We start from the raw sequence: 15,764 nt of genomic DNA, 5'->3' as shown, positions 1-15,764 counted from the left end.
AATCAAAGGTGTGTAAACACGAGCGATTGTGAGTTCATTTTATTAATGCTAACGTTGTTTGTTGTTTTTGTGAGTTGTCACTTTGTAGGTACATGGAGTTATAAGAAAGCATGTCCTCAATAGCCTAGGACACTTGTGACTATGATATGGGAGATTATGGTTGTGATGAGGAGGGCTATGGATGTGAGAATAATGGAGATCATAGGGGCTATGAAGATAGCCATGATCAAGAGCCGAATGAGAATGAGAGCTACTATTCCGGAGGAGAATATGAGAAAAATGTTGAACCCTACTTTTATGGTGAAGATAGAGAGAGGAAGAAGGCTCTTGTTGTGGTTCCTATGATGATGCCGGAACATGTTACACTTCTCACTCACAGGATGAAGGTAAGGTGAAGTACAATAAGAAGTATGAGGAGCATGTCCCTAAGGCTTGTGAAGATTCGTATTCTTACTCTTGTGCTAATCTTTACCCTAGTCGAAATAGTGTGTATGGCTACACTAGCTCAAGTCAAAGTCATCCGAGGGGAAGAAGAGAGTTTGCTACTCTAAAGTCTAAGGATACTATATCCTATACCTCTCAAGGTAATGCACACTTATCAGGATATGGGAACCAAGGCAGGTATGAGGGATGTGTCAAGGGTCTCGGTACCAAAAGGATTGATTTTCCTATCTTTAAGGGATGGCGTGATCCCGAGGCATATCTTGATTGGGAGTGGCAATCTGAGCAGATTTTCCAACGCCATGATTTGAGAGGTCCAGAGCGACCCTTGTATGCCCCTGGTCATTTGAAAGGTCTTGCATTGGGTTGGTGGACTCAAGAGAAAAGGCTACATACATTCCAAGAAAATACCCACCCATTGACATGGGAAGGACTGAAAGGGCTGATGATTTTCAAGTATGTGCCAAAAGGGTACACAAAGCTTTTCAATATTGATCCGAGAAGACCAGTTCTTAGGATAAAGGTTGGCATTTGTGGGGCTTTGAGATTTGACCTTGTCATTGATGATGGTTACAATCTAAACTACTTCACTACATAGGTGGTAGCCTACTTGGGACTACCTCGACTCCAAAGGACTTATCCATACACCATGGACGGATGTAAGGCTACTGAAGGGGTAAATGTTTCTTTCACACGCGGCAAATACTATGAGGAGGTTTGGTGTGATATAATGCCCATGGCTTCTTGCCACTTAAGTTTGGGAGCCAGTTGGTTTACTGAACATGGGGTCCAAACGAGCAAAATGGGTACAAGTGTGTTGTGGATCATTGGGGAACACATCTATTTCCTCCTCCTAAGGTGAAAAGTGAGAGACAAAAGATTGAGATGAGTAAGGGAAAGCAAGGTGGCAACCTTAGAGTGGAAAAAGGAGAGGCTGAGAGGAGTGAAGTGAAAGGGTTGCCACAATCTCAATCTAATATTGTTGTTCATCCTTCACTTGGTAAGGAGTCTTATGTAGGTACAAGCATAATGAATGGAGGAACACAAGCTCCAGCCAAAGAGCCTACAATTGAAGGTGTGATGGATGCACTTAGAGAATGTCCCAACATCCAAGGTAAAGAAGATCTTTCTTGCAGGCGTCAAGGTACAATAGCTAAACTTAACACTTTTGCCATTACAAATGAACAAAGTGTGAATGTTAGTTTGTCTTTAAGTGAGCCTATTGATTATTTACCTTGTATTGATAATGTGGTTGTTGAGAAAGTGATACACTAGTTGATCCTATTGATGACCGAATTGATTCTAGTAAGATCGATTTGTGTCCATCTAGTGTTGACACCTATGCTTTGAATGCTAGCTCATTATTTTGTAGTGATTGTGTTGATCAACCTGTTTGTATCTGTAGTTCACTGGCTGAGGGTCCTTGTAATGTGATTAAGGAACCTCAAGTTGGTGGCACTAATGAGAATGTTGATCATTTGATTACTAGTGACTCTTTGAGCATATCTATTGTTGAAGATCTGATTGCTTGTTTTGCTCATAGAGATCATGTGCTTGAACATGTTTCGAAAAGTGATATGTGTCTTTTTTAGGGTGAATTTGAATGTTTTAATTCTTCCCTAGTGGTTGATCATTCCCTCTTTAAGTACAATATCTTATTTGAAGATGATGAAATCACTCTTTGTGATGTACCTAGTGGTGTGAATCATGAGAGTAGTAAGTTCTTGATAACTATTATAATAACCACTATGGTGTGAAGCTTTTCCTCCCAAATATGGAAATCTCTTCTTAGAAGATGATAGTACTCTTGTAGGGAAGGAATGTGATGCGGAGGAAGGCGGTGTTTATTTTCCCATTCACTTTTCTTCTTGGTGTGTCCCAATTGTCAATGGTATGACCCATGAGTTGGAATCTATTAGTAGTCATAACCATGAAAACACCTTGGAGGAAGTTGAATTGTGGGACACCTTTCTCTATTACTTGTTTACATATGATGATGCTCATGTTGTTGAGTGGAGTATGTTGTTGGGAGGAACAAGTGTCCTCCTGCTAAATGGAGGAGCACTTGATCTAGTTATGTGGACCTTCTACCCTTTTGATCCCGATGGATGTTTGAGGATATTTGAACTGGTAGGAGTATCATCTTTTGGGTGGTACTACCATGTTATTGAGAAGAATAACCATTGTCCTTGTTCTCCATTTGTGGGCTTAGTAGCCATGATAATAGAGGATGTTTGGTTGTTCCTTGAGTTTGTCTCTTCGGTTAATTGCTTTAAATGTTAACCTTTGTATTGCCTATCATGCTAAGAGGATAAGCTTTTTGCTTATGACCTATATGGTTTTACAAGTTTGGATTCGAGGACTCACTTTTATCTACTTGCATATGATGATAATCATACTTGTGTGGCTTACATATCTTATGTTAGTAGTGGTTTAGATTGGGCAAATGAGAGTCTCCTTGACTCAATGCTATACAATCCTTTTCCATGTGACCCCAGTGTCGTCCTTAAGTGTGCTGAATGTGGTAGTAACACCTTCTGTCATTTGCATGATTCTTCCGTGGTGTTATTATTTGATCCAATGTACTTGAATGAGGTATGTTTACCAATTTGGGTGGGGAATACTTATGTACTTGAACTTGTTCTTGAATTGGGAATGATTACTCTATTGAAGTTATCTAGTGCATTGGATGGGGTCTTAATTTGGATCAACACGACTTGTGCCTTCGCACTTAGGTATGAGAGTGTTCATGTGATAATTGACATAAGGGAGGCCTTGTGCTTGTTTGAATGTGGAACCAATGAGGGCTTACATATGAGGTTGTTTAAGTTTATTGGTTCCTACGCTCTACCCCTTTTTCAATGTTTCTTGCTTAGCCAAGTATCTATTGCTTTGATGGGTTACAATCCCTTAGTTAATATGTGTGATGCTTGGTTATATGTTAAATTTGTGCATCCTTGGCATAGTGATGAAATTGTTATTGCTAACGCTAACCCTCATGCCATGAGGATCTAAGTATTGTTTGCTTCCCCTATGGTTTTGCAAGGTATGGATTCGAGGACGAATCCTTTTCAAGAAGGGGAGAATGATGTAAAATGGATTACATCAAGCCTATCCATTCATGAACTTCAATGCTTTTATGGAGTGTTCACAAGGATGGAGGTTGTTTTGCATGTATGGATGCCAAGGAGGGAGTTCCATGCCTTGCATATGAACATATGCACCTTGAAGGAGCTCCCAGTTGAGCAACACCATGCTTGGATAATAGCTTGGAGCATGGGAGGCCTAACGAAGGAGGAGCAAGTCAAGAATGTGATCCATTCGGCGAACTGAAGGACACTTCGGCGACTCGCCAAAAGCCCTTTGGTGACGGTTCCCAAGATCACCAACTGGCCAAGGAGCTACAAAGGGGAAAACTACTCACTAAGCGAGCAGAAGACCATGGGCGCATCGCCAAGTGGATTAGGCGATAATTCCCAGACCGCCCAAAGTTCCAGCAACTTCCCAGCCAAGGGTAGGAGAAGAGTTCCTCGCCGAGTTCATTGGGCGCATCGCCGAGCCATTCGGTAAGCCCGACTTGGCTCGCCCATTTCGGGTCACTTTTGGGCCCATCTATGTAATAATGCCCAATACTATAAATAGGCCTTTAGGGTTTCATTTTAGAGTTAGATTTGTTTTGTTGAAAATGGTTAAAAACCTAAACTCCTTGTGTGAGTGTTTGGAAGCTTGGTAAAGCTTTTGTTGATTCTTGTTTAGAAACAGGGGTTGCTTGGGATATTGATTCCCTTGAGGTCTTCGTAAGAGTTAGGTGCTTCTTGTTGGATTAACGAGGTGAGGTCTTTGGATTTAATATACCCTTAGGTTGCTCTTTGTTTCTTCTTTTTGTGTCTATCTATCTATCTTACTTTCTTGTCTTTCGATTTCCGCATAATATTGTAGTTTCTCTTGTGGGAATTACATCACATCCCATACTAACACCTACACTTCATAGAACCTCTAAATAAAACATAATGCACATCTCACATGATGGGAATAAGCATTTAACCGACATAGACCATGCAAGCTAGACATGGAATCCGGTGTCATATTGCCCCACACCATAAAGAGGTGTTCCACTTGCCTAAGGTAGAACAATAACATTAGCTTGGATGCACATTGGATCCACTGGCTAATATCCTATGTGGGCACATAGTTATGGGATAGGAAGATGTTCCTTGGAACTCTAACCTAACATTGGGAGAGTTTCCATCTAACCATATCCACTCGGTGCTTAGCCTACATTCCCATAGATTATTTCATTCACAGTACATTAGTGTATTAGGGAGGAATTTCGTAGGCCTATCGACCCTTGATACATCATTACCAAGGAAGGAATGCTATATAGCCTATCGATCCATGGTACATTCAAGGATAGCTCTAGAGTCCTTATGAAAAGAATGTCATAAGCCTATCGATTCATGACCCCTCATTACATTTTTATACTCATGAAAGGAATGTCACTAGCTTATCGATTCATGGTACATTCACTCATCAAGAAAGGAATGCCACTAGCCTATCGATTCTAGAGTCTTCATTACAATTGATCATTTATGAATAGAATGCCTAAAGCCTATCAATTCATAGCCATCAAGTCAAGACACATTTATCATTCATATATGAAAGGAATGTCATAGCCTATCGATTCATATTCATCAAGTCAAGACACATTCATTATTCAAGAAAAGGATGCATGAGCCTACCAATTCTAGATTCAACATTCACTATAGAAATCCTTCACATTCCATTCACATGTACAATATCATGATAATACTTCAATTCATCAAACTGTGCCTTCAAGGCGATGATCACAATATACAATGAAATTAAACACCTCCACCTTTCAAGTGGATCAACATCACTAACACAATTCTATTACAACAAGTAATCAGGTCAAACTTGCCCTTTCAAGGCTATATTCGCAAGTCCTCAATTCCCCAACAGTTCACCATAATTAAGCATAGATAGTGATACAATTCAATAATCTACATCAATCTAAGCATAAATCCACCATCACCCATTCATAATCAACAACACACTTCATAAGTCATAATTTAGAACTGAGAAGAATCATGGGTTCATGGAGTAAAATCATCAATTAAACATCAATATAATCATAATATGACATTAGTAAGCCTTTAAAATCGTTTGTAGAAAGAACACATGAGATTGAGTAAAACCCTTATTTTTTCATGAACTTTGACAACTTCTTTGAAATTGACTCTAGGGTGAAAACTAACCCTAAATGAAGGATCACCATAAATTTACTAATATTCCCCAAGAAATTTGATGAAGAAAACCTTGACTCCAAACCCTAGCTTCCACTTCTTCTTCTTCTTTCTTGAGTTCGAGAGAGCAATATTGAGAGAGGAAGAACTTTGGGGTTTTGATTTGGGTCTTTTGATTAATGAGGGGAAATAGGTATTTAAAGAGTTAAAACTATATATATATATATATATATATATATATATATATATATATATATATGATATATATCTATTTAAAATGACCCCACATCAATACAACTTAAATAAGAATTTACCAAAACCACCCTCATTTAGGCAGCCCCGTCAGTGAGCAAGGTCACTTACGGACCGTGAAGGGGGATCACGGCCCGTGGTGGAGCCCGTGGTCCTTAGGCAGTAGCTCCCTCGACCTTGATAAACCACCACATGGCCAAGTAATCTTCACGGCCACTTCTACGGACCGTGGTCAAGACCATTGAGCATAAAGTGGTCCGTGGTCATGAGGCAGTGCTTGGCCAAGGTTGGGCAGCCTTGGCCTTTGGCATAGGCCTTGCCCCCTTGGCTTGGCACAAGCCCTTGCAACCCTTAACCAACATCAAAAGGGGTATTTTAACTACAGAGTCTAACACGTTCCTTGACGTTGACTCCTAAACCAAAGCTCGGGACAACATTACACCACATCAAACCCCTTACCAAACTCAAACATACACACATTAGGCTCTAGCTTAACCTATCATTTTCCAAGTCGTTACATTATCCCCCACTTAGGAACATTCGTCCTCGAATGACACTTTAAACACTTGAAGGTGATAACAACTCAAAAGTAGCAGCCCCACAATGATGAAACATCAATACAATGCATAATCATATGAGGAAACATCAACTCCACATCAATAAGCTCAATGCATATACTAGAAAGTAGGAACTACTTCTACAAGCTCATTATGCACATCATGCTCATTACAACATCATAAGGCAACTTATGCAACTCTTTTCAAGATCACATTTAAACATGCTCAACAGGTCAACTCATGAAGCATTTAAGCAATTCATTATAGATGCATATCCACATGAGGAACACAATCATGAAAATCATTTTCTCATTTAAACATAGATTTCCATTAAAACATGCATAACATATGGAGACCATGGAAACTCATTTTCACATAAGACTCCAAAACATGCAACAAGCTACTAGGAACTCTTGGCCTTAGGCTTGAATAGGAATAGAAGGAAAAAGATAAGGACATCAACACTCAGCACAACCTACTATTTAACATACCATCCCCCACTTAGGAGGAAACCCAACAAAGGATAACATGAACAACAACAATATAATCTCATTACAACAAAAAGGAACTATAACTTACCGGCACCTTCATCCGGATTAGCTCATTTGTCCCTAGTAGCTTCAAGAGCATAGAAATGGCTCTTCTTTGGAGTATTAGGATCCGGGCCAACATACGAAACTTGTTTGTCCTCCCTTCCCCTAGCCGTAAGAGTAGGACAATTTCTCACTTGATGATCACTTTTGCTAGATCCATAGCACCCACTAGTACCGGCTAGGCACTTCCCATGATACCTCTTCCCACAGGTGGCACAAAGAGGTTTAGAAAATTGAGATCCACCACCTTTCTCCTCATTAGCCTTTGGAGCACTAGAAGAATCTTGGTTAGGAGCTCTCTTCTTGAACCTAGATTGACCTTGCTCATCGAACTTACCCCTTTTAAACTCCCTACCCTTCCTCTTATGTTTGGACTCCTCAATAGATTGAGCATACACCATAAGTCTAGAAATGTCCATATCATTATAGAGCATCGCCGTACGGCACTCTTTCTCAACTAGGTCGGATATACCCGTCACCTACCTACTTATCTCATCCCTAGGGTTAGAAACCAAGGATGGATCATACTTAGAAAATAGAATAAATTTCAAGGAGTACTCTTCCACACTAATGCTACCTTACTTAAGATTGATGAAATCCTCAACCTTACACTCCCTCTTCTCACGGGGAAAGTACTTACCAAGGAAAGCTCCCTTAAACTCATCCCATTCTATAGGACCCACTTCAACCGGCCTATTGGTTTTCCATTGAGTGAACCACACTTGGGCAACCTCTTTCAATTGATAGGAAGCCAACTCTGCTTTCTCCCTAGAAGATACCCCCATAGCATTAACTATCTTATAAACTTCATCCAAGAATTCTTGGGCATCTTCTCCCACTCTAGACCCAAGAAATATCAGATGATTCATCCTCACAAAGTCTCTCAACCTTGAGGCCACGGTACTCTCATTAGCATTCACCCTAGCCCCACATCTCGGTTAGCTTGAGTCGTCATGGCTTGAACTAGGGTTAGAAAAGTTGACCTAATCTCCTCATTGGTCATGTCCGGGGGAACCACCGAAACTTGATTTCCTTGATTGCCTATAGGAACTTGGTCACCTTGAAGACCTTGGTCACCTTGGGGAGGAACTCCCTCATTCACCATCTCCTCTTCCACTCTTCTCGGGTTCGCCCTTATATTCATATCCTATAAACACAAGAGAAGGATTAGGAAAAGCACATCTATAACGCTAAACTCTAAGGCACAACTTCAAGAATATGAAAAAAGTGTAACTTTCTATCGTCCTATAGCCTCTCGCTCATAGATTGTCGCGACTCATACCGATGAACAAGATTCTACTAGACGTGGATTGCGAGACATCAACCCTAAATCCATTCCCCAAACCTTATGCTCTGATACCATGTTTGTCACGACTCGAGAGCACCCTTTAATCGTAACACAACGTACTTTACCCCGAAGGGGTCTTATACAATCCTCATAGCATTCATTCATCACATGGGTAATATAAATAGTACGGAATTAAAACTTTTCATTCAAAACCATACGACTCAAAAACATTCATTTAACAATCTTTCAAAAAGACATAACGGAAGATTAAGTCTCACATGGCCATATTAGAAACAATCTCAAACATATTAGGAACACGACCCTTTTACAATAGAAAACCTACTAAATGTCTATTAGATTAAATAAAGAGAAACTTCTAAACGCTTGTGCTCGATCTATGAGGACATACCACTTAATCTTGGAGGAATAGCAACCCAAGCACTACAAACTAGGGAAGCAAATCACTTGTCGGAACCTACACTTGTAGTAAAAATAAGATAATATGGGTTAGCACACAAAAATGTACTTAGTATGATGACCATGCAAAAACATGCTTAAACAGTGACATTTTGGTTTGAAACCATGTATTATGCCACTTTTTAGAAATATCATGTACAATAGCGTAAGAGACATACAATACAAGTATAATCATCATGCAAGTCATAATACCACCTTTAGACAATATCATCATGCAAACCATTACCTTTACCTTAGTCCTTCACTTCAAGTAACCATCATGCTATACCTTGTGCAATATATGGATAGCGTCCCATACCACCATCCACACCAAAGCACCACATTAAGGTCACCAAAAGTGAACTTACCATTCCTTTCTTTTCACCTTTACACAATATCCACACATAAGACACACAACCTTTCATAAAGCATGATAAGGGAAAATAACTCATAATATAGCCCAAGTATAGCATACATATTACATTAAGCATTTAAGAGTCAACATTCTTCAATTATTTCATTTTGAGGACTTTCATACATAGCCATTAAGACTTAGAGAACTCACTATGACTCTATCAAAGCCTACTTGTGCAATGTATAGATGACATCCCATACTACCACCTACACTTCATAGAACCTCTCAAGAAACCATAATGTGCATCTCACACGATGGTAATAACCGTTTAATCGACATAGACCATGCAAACTACACATGAAATCCGGTGTCATATAGCCCCACACCGTAAAGAGGTGTTCCATTTGCCTAAAGTATAACAATAACATTGGCTTCGATGCACATTGGATCCACTGGCTAATATCCTATGTGTGCACATAGTTATGGGATAGGAAGATGTTCCTTGGAACTCTAATCTAACATTGTGAGAGTTTCCATCTAACCATATACACTCGGTGCTTAGCCTACATTCCCATAGATTATTTCATTCACAATACATTAGTGTATTAGGGAGGAATGACATAGGCCTATCAACCCTTGATAAATCATTAAATAGGAAGTAATGTTATAATCCTATCGATCCATGGTACCTTCAAGGATAGCTCTAAAGTCCTTATGAAAAGAATGCCATAATCAACAACCCACTTCATAAGTCATAATTGAGAATTGAGAAGAATCATGGGTTCATGGAGTAAAATCATCAATTAAACATCAATATAATCATAATATGACATTAGTATGCCTTTAAAATCGTTTGTAGAAAGAACCCTTGAGTTTGAGTAAAACCCTTGGTTTTTCATGAACTTTGAAAACTTCTTTGAAATTGACTCTAGGGTGAAAACTAACCCTAGATGAAGGATCACCAAACCATTACTAAGATTCCCCAAGAAATTTTATGAAGAAAACCTTGACTCAAAACCCTAGCTTCCACTTCTTCTTCTTCCTTGAGTTAGAGAGAGAAATATTGAGAGAGGAAGAACTTTGGGGTTTTTATTTGGGTCTTTTGATTACTGAGGCAAAATATGTGTTTAAAGAGTTAAAACTATATTTATAGATGATATATATCTATTTAAAATGACCCCACATCAATACAACTTAAATAAGAATTTACCAAAAACACCCTCATTTAGGGAGCCCTGTTAGTGACCAAGGTCACTTGTACGGACCGTGAAGGGGGACCACAGCCCGTGGTGGCGCCCGTGGTCCCTAGGCAGTAGCTCCCTCAACCTCGTTAAGCCTCCACATGGCCAAGTAATCTTCACGGCCACTTGTACGGGTCATGGTCAAGACCACTGGCAATGAAGTGGTCCGTAGAACTTGGGCAGTAGCTTGGCCAAGTTGCATTGCCTGCCAAGCCACCAAGTGACCTTCACGGCCACTTCTATGGACCGGTCAAGACCACTGACCGTGAAGTGGTCCGTGGTCATGAAGCAGTGCTTGGCCAAGGTTGGGCAGCCTTGGCCTTTGGCTTAGGCCTTTCCCCCTTGGCTTGGCACAAGCCCCAGCAACCCTTAACCAACATCAAAAGGGGTCTTTTAACTACGGAGTCTAACACGTGCCTTGACGTTGACTCCTTAACCAAATCTCGGGACAACATTATTCCACATCAAACCCCTTACCAAACTCAACCACACGCACATTAGGCTCTAGCTTAACGTATCATTTTTCGAGTCGTTACATATTATATCTCTTTTCGGTGGCTTTGATAAATTATTTTTCACATTAAGTTAGTAAGATGTAAAAGTAATTGATAGGGATAAATGTGTAATTTACTATTTTAATTCATGTATAACTAATACACTCATAACTTATTCCACATTTTTCCCCGTATAAAATTATACATACATTTCCTCATAAGTTATGTAAGTGTTAGTTATGTAGAATTACAAAAATACAACCAAACATTGTATAAAGTTAATACATGAATAATTTTTATTTTATTTACAAATCAAATATGGTATAAAATTAATAAATGATTAACCACTTTGCCTTTATCCAGTATCCAAATGTCCCATAATTTCATACCTTTAATTCAATTTTCTCAACTGGCCCTTGTTGACACCATATTTTAGTCTTATATTTTTAAAGTTAATGCTTTTATGTATTTTATTTGTTAAATAGTTCAAAATACATGTTTTGCAATTTTAATGCAATTTGTTGATAATTATCCTTATTTCTCAAAATATTAGAATTTGTATCGATTAATTTTGTTTACACTGTTTCAGTCACAATCGGTTGGATATGCTCAAAATATTTGTTTTGTATGACAAAATCACAATTTTTCGTTAAATTGCATATTTTACATGTTATTAGTTATATTCGTTCCTTTTGTAAATATTTATTCTATTTGTTACTTTTATTAATATTTATTTTGGTGTTTTTGGCACAGTCTAGAAATATAGTTAAATACAAATAAGATTTATATACACATATTTTTTATCAACTAGCGGTTATAGCTCACGGTTTTAAGGTAATGATATTTTACTAAAGTGATTTTTTCAATTTTCTAATTAAACCATTTCTTGGTCATTAAGTTATGGTGTGGTGGATAAAATATATTAGGGTTGTTGACACCTAATTTTGACCCTCCCCGATAATATTTAATTTTCGAGTTTCTTAATTTCGAAACATTTAGAATAATTAGCTTTATAAAATTCAAATAGTTTCAAGGTTAGTTTAAATAATTTCAGTCGATTTTTATAGTACTTTGAATAATAAATATGTTTCATATAATTATATACGTAATGAGTATATTTTAAGAGTGTTTGAAGATCATATAAAAAAAATTGCTTTGCTAAAATAAATATTTTATTAATTTAGTTTTAGTTTGAATTATAGTTTTTGATTTTTGAATTAATTAGTATATATGAAAATCGATTAGTTTATAATTAAGTTAATTATTCTATCTCGTTAAGATTAAAAAGCTCACAAGTTAATTACGTTAATTTTTCCTATTCAAATTCCAACCAAACCTTCTAAAATTAATTTGTTTGGCTACCTTTTTAATCCGATAGAGCCAGCCGCCTCTAACGAACACAGATTCATTTTAGTTGCTATTGACTACTTCACCAAGAGGGTGGAAGCAGCTTCATATAAGTTGGTGACTAAGAAAGTTGTAGCTGATTTTGTTTGCAATAACCTGATATGTAGGTTTGGAGTACCAGAATCATCATTACTGATAATGGAGCGAATCTCAACAGTCATTTGATGAGAGAGATATGTGAACAATTCAAGATTACTCACCGGAACTCAACCGCCTATCGTCCCCAAATGAACGGAGCTGTAGAAGCCACCAATAAGAACATAAAAAAGATTTTGAGGAAAATGATTGATAATCGCAGAGATTTGCATGAGATGTTGTCGTATGCTTTGTTGGGTTACCGAACGACTGTCAGGACATCAGTTGGAGCTACTCCATATTTGCTATTATATGGAACAGAAGCAGTTATACCTCCGGAAGTTGAAATACCTTCATTGAGAATCATCCAAGAAGCTGAACTGAATGATGCTGAATGGGTTCACAAGCGGATTGACCAGTTAACATTGATTGATGAGAAGAGAATGGTTGCGGTTTGTCATGGTCAACTGTATCGACAAAGAATGATTCATGCTTTCCACAAGAAAGTAAGAGCCAGGATATTTGAAATTGGTCAGTTGGTTCTCAAACGCATTTTCCCTCATCAGGATGAGTACAACGGGAAATTTGCACCAAATTGGCAAGGACCCTACATGATTCGCAAAGTGTTATCTGGAGGTGCCTTGGTCTTGTCGGTGATGGATGGCACCGAATGACCGAAATCGATTAACTCAGATGTTGTCAAAAGATACTATGTGTGAAGTTTCAATTTGTATTTTCTTGTCATTTCCTTGTAATCGTTCAATTTGTTTGTAATGCTTCGTTTAAAATTTTATCCCTTTTGTAATGAACTATATCTGACCTGAATTCTAAAAAATGAGATACGTAGGCAGCATATGTCAGCCTCGGTCACCCCTTTATCCCTTTTTAATATTTCTTTTGTATTTGAACTACGTTCGACCTGAATTCTCAAGAATGAGATACGTAGGCGTCCTATGTCGGCCTCGGTCGATTTCTTTGTAATTTTCCTATTTTTGTTAATCCTCGAGAGGGGGGACTACGTTTGACCTGATTTCCCTCTCAACGGGATACGTAGGCGCCACAACGGCTCGGTCATATCTCCCGTAAGATTTCTATTTTTCCTTTACAATAGAAACTGGGACAGAATTTTTGAGAGGGACTCAAAAATTCTCAAGAAGAAGATCTCTCCAACAAAGTCAAGACTGAAGTTACTTTGAGATTTGCAACTGGGATAGAATTTTTGAGAGGATCTCAAAAATTCCGTGATGTGCTCGCCAACAGTAAAAGATAAGCCAAGGCAGTTAAGTGGGACAAAAATTTTGAGGATGGAAAATTACAACAGGGTTTATCGGTAGTTTAGAGCAACTTTGAAGTACTTTCCAACAAGTAATCAGATAGACCTCGAGACATCAACTCCAAAGACGTTCATTAAGCTTGACGTGACATGACACTTGGCAGTGACCTTTTCCAAATATTTCTTTCTTTAAAAGTCTATTTTTCCTTAAAACTTTTCTTTCGTGTTTAAATTATTTTTGCATAAAAATGTTGTCTTATCTATCAAGAAGCGGGAGATCGGAGAAATCAGCCGGAGATAGCAAGACAAGGAGCGGACAACCGAAGAGATCGACACAAATCTGTTCATTTTTCAAACTAACAATTTTTCTGTGGACACAGGTCTATAAGTTTATCTCAAAATCAGCATATTCCAGCATTTAATGGATATGGAGAAGTTAAAAGGGGGAAGAGCTCCCGAAAATTGACAATTTTTCTGTGGATGCAGGAAATATTTTATGCTTCTTATATCAAAGATTTAGGAATATGAATAACATCATTTCAATCAAATTCCCCAATGAGGAAAAGTACATAATGAATATACGATTATGTTCAGAGATGGGACAAATGAAAACCCCGAGGAAAGACACTTTATTGTTTTTCATCTACTAAAATTACCTGGAAGACGTTCATCTGCATTATATTGTCAGATATGATAATATTCTTACCCTGAAGGTTATTTATATTGCATTGTCAAATGAGATGATGCCACCATTCTAAGATTTAATCACATCGTATTGTTGATTGAGACGATATCACTACCTGAAGAGTCATTTATATCGTATTGTCGAATGAGATGATACCATTACTCTGAGGGTCATTTTTATTTTTATTGTCTATTAGGACGATACCGCCACCCAGAAGATCACCTATGTTGTCCGATAAAGCATAATCTTCGTTCGATACCAGGGTTGGCGTCATCAGAGAAAGTAGTCATGCATAACAAGAGAAGGAAATCATGCATAGCAAGAGAAGAATAATGCATCGCGGGAAGAGATTCATGCATTGCAAGGGAAGATTCATGCATCGCGGGAAATAAGGTCATGCATCGCATGAGAAGGAATTCATGCATCACACGAAAAAGATTCATGCATTCGAGAGAAGATTCATGCATCGCGAGAAATAGAGTCATGCATCACAGGAAAAAGATTCATGCATCGCGAGAAAGATTCACCCATCAAAAGAAGATCAACATCGGCTGCATCATTTTCTTTGCAACAACAACATCAAAAGAACTATCAACATATTACAAAGGAAGACTACATTGAAGATTATATTGCAAATATGAGACACAAGCTTTATTTACTTTACGTCAGACCCAATGAATTTGACGTCAAATGTTCAAGGAGAGAAATTAAGTGTCGGCACGGTGAAAGACACTATCTCCCCACATTTGAATTGCATTTTATGCTAATGAGTTTTATCTCAGTCTTTGTCGAGAGCATCCGAGCGGATGAATTCTCAAAACAAACCATAGGTACGGACGACATCAGAAAAGATGCAGCACAACGTGGAACTTTTTCTTAGCAGCGAACTGGGACATAGTCTAAAGAGGAGGGCCAAACTGTTAGGACGCGAGCAGAGGAGTGACTTCCACCACAATCAAAACACACCCCTACCAAAAGGCATGTGGGTTATCTTTGGGTTTGTCGGTTTCAGTTTCGCATCCGAAAATTTTTGGTCCCTACCGAAAGCAGCTTTCCAATTTGAGCGACAATGCACCAAGAGCTTTGGAAATTATGTCTGTATAAGTTCTTAATTATGGGTGTGAAGTGCACCACATTCATGGCTAAGAGGTTGCAGGCCTCCTTTTCATACTCGACTTACTTTGTCGCTTTTCTAGAATCAAAAGTTATCTTGCATAATAGATTTTCCTTTCAACTGATTGAGTCAAACTACAAGCAGCCTGATTCCCTAGGGCTAGGGATATGTAGGCGGAATCAATGTTGAAAATTCGGTTGTATTCCAACATTCGCTCTTAAATCTTATTCTCAAGCATTTTGGTACCTCCATAATTCGTTAGCGGGATG

The 15,764-nt window shown here is 38.3% G+C and overlaps 1 protein-coding gene across 1 annotated transcript; it reads left to right on the top strand.

The window, feature by feature from the left end:
- The first annotated feature begins 12,575 nt into the window (after positions 1 to 12,575).
- On the top strand, positions 12,576 to 13,097 carry LOC125839167 (uncharacterized). The gene has a single exon (XM_049518138.1). It carries the CDS (start codon positions 12,576 to 12,578, stop codon positions 13,095 to 13,097), a length of 522 nt encoding a protein of 173 aa, XP_049374095.1.
- Positions 13,098 to 15,764: the final 2,667 nt, after the last annotated feature.

The sequence above is a fragment of the Solanum verrucosum genome, unplaced genomic scaffold (genome assembly GCF_900185275.1).
Source record: "Solanum verrucosum unplaced genomic scaffold, falcon-dt-bn FXZP01000167.1, whole genome shotgun sequence".
NCBI classification, from domain to species: Eukaryota; Viridiplantae; Streptophyta; class Magnoliopsida; order Solanales; family Solanaceae; genus Solanum; species Solanum verrucosum.
This window is presented reverse-complemented; position numbering and strand designations above follow the sequence as displayed.

Bases quoted from the DNA above. Each gene is read 5' to 3' on its own strand.
- LOC125839167 (XM_049518138.1), top strand. From the start codon at position 12,576: ATGAACGGAGCTGTAGAAGCCACCAATAAGAACATAAAAAAGATTTTG.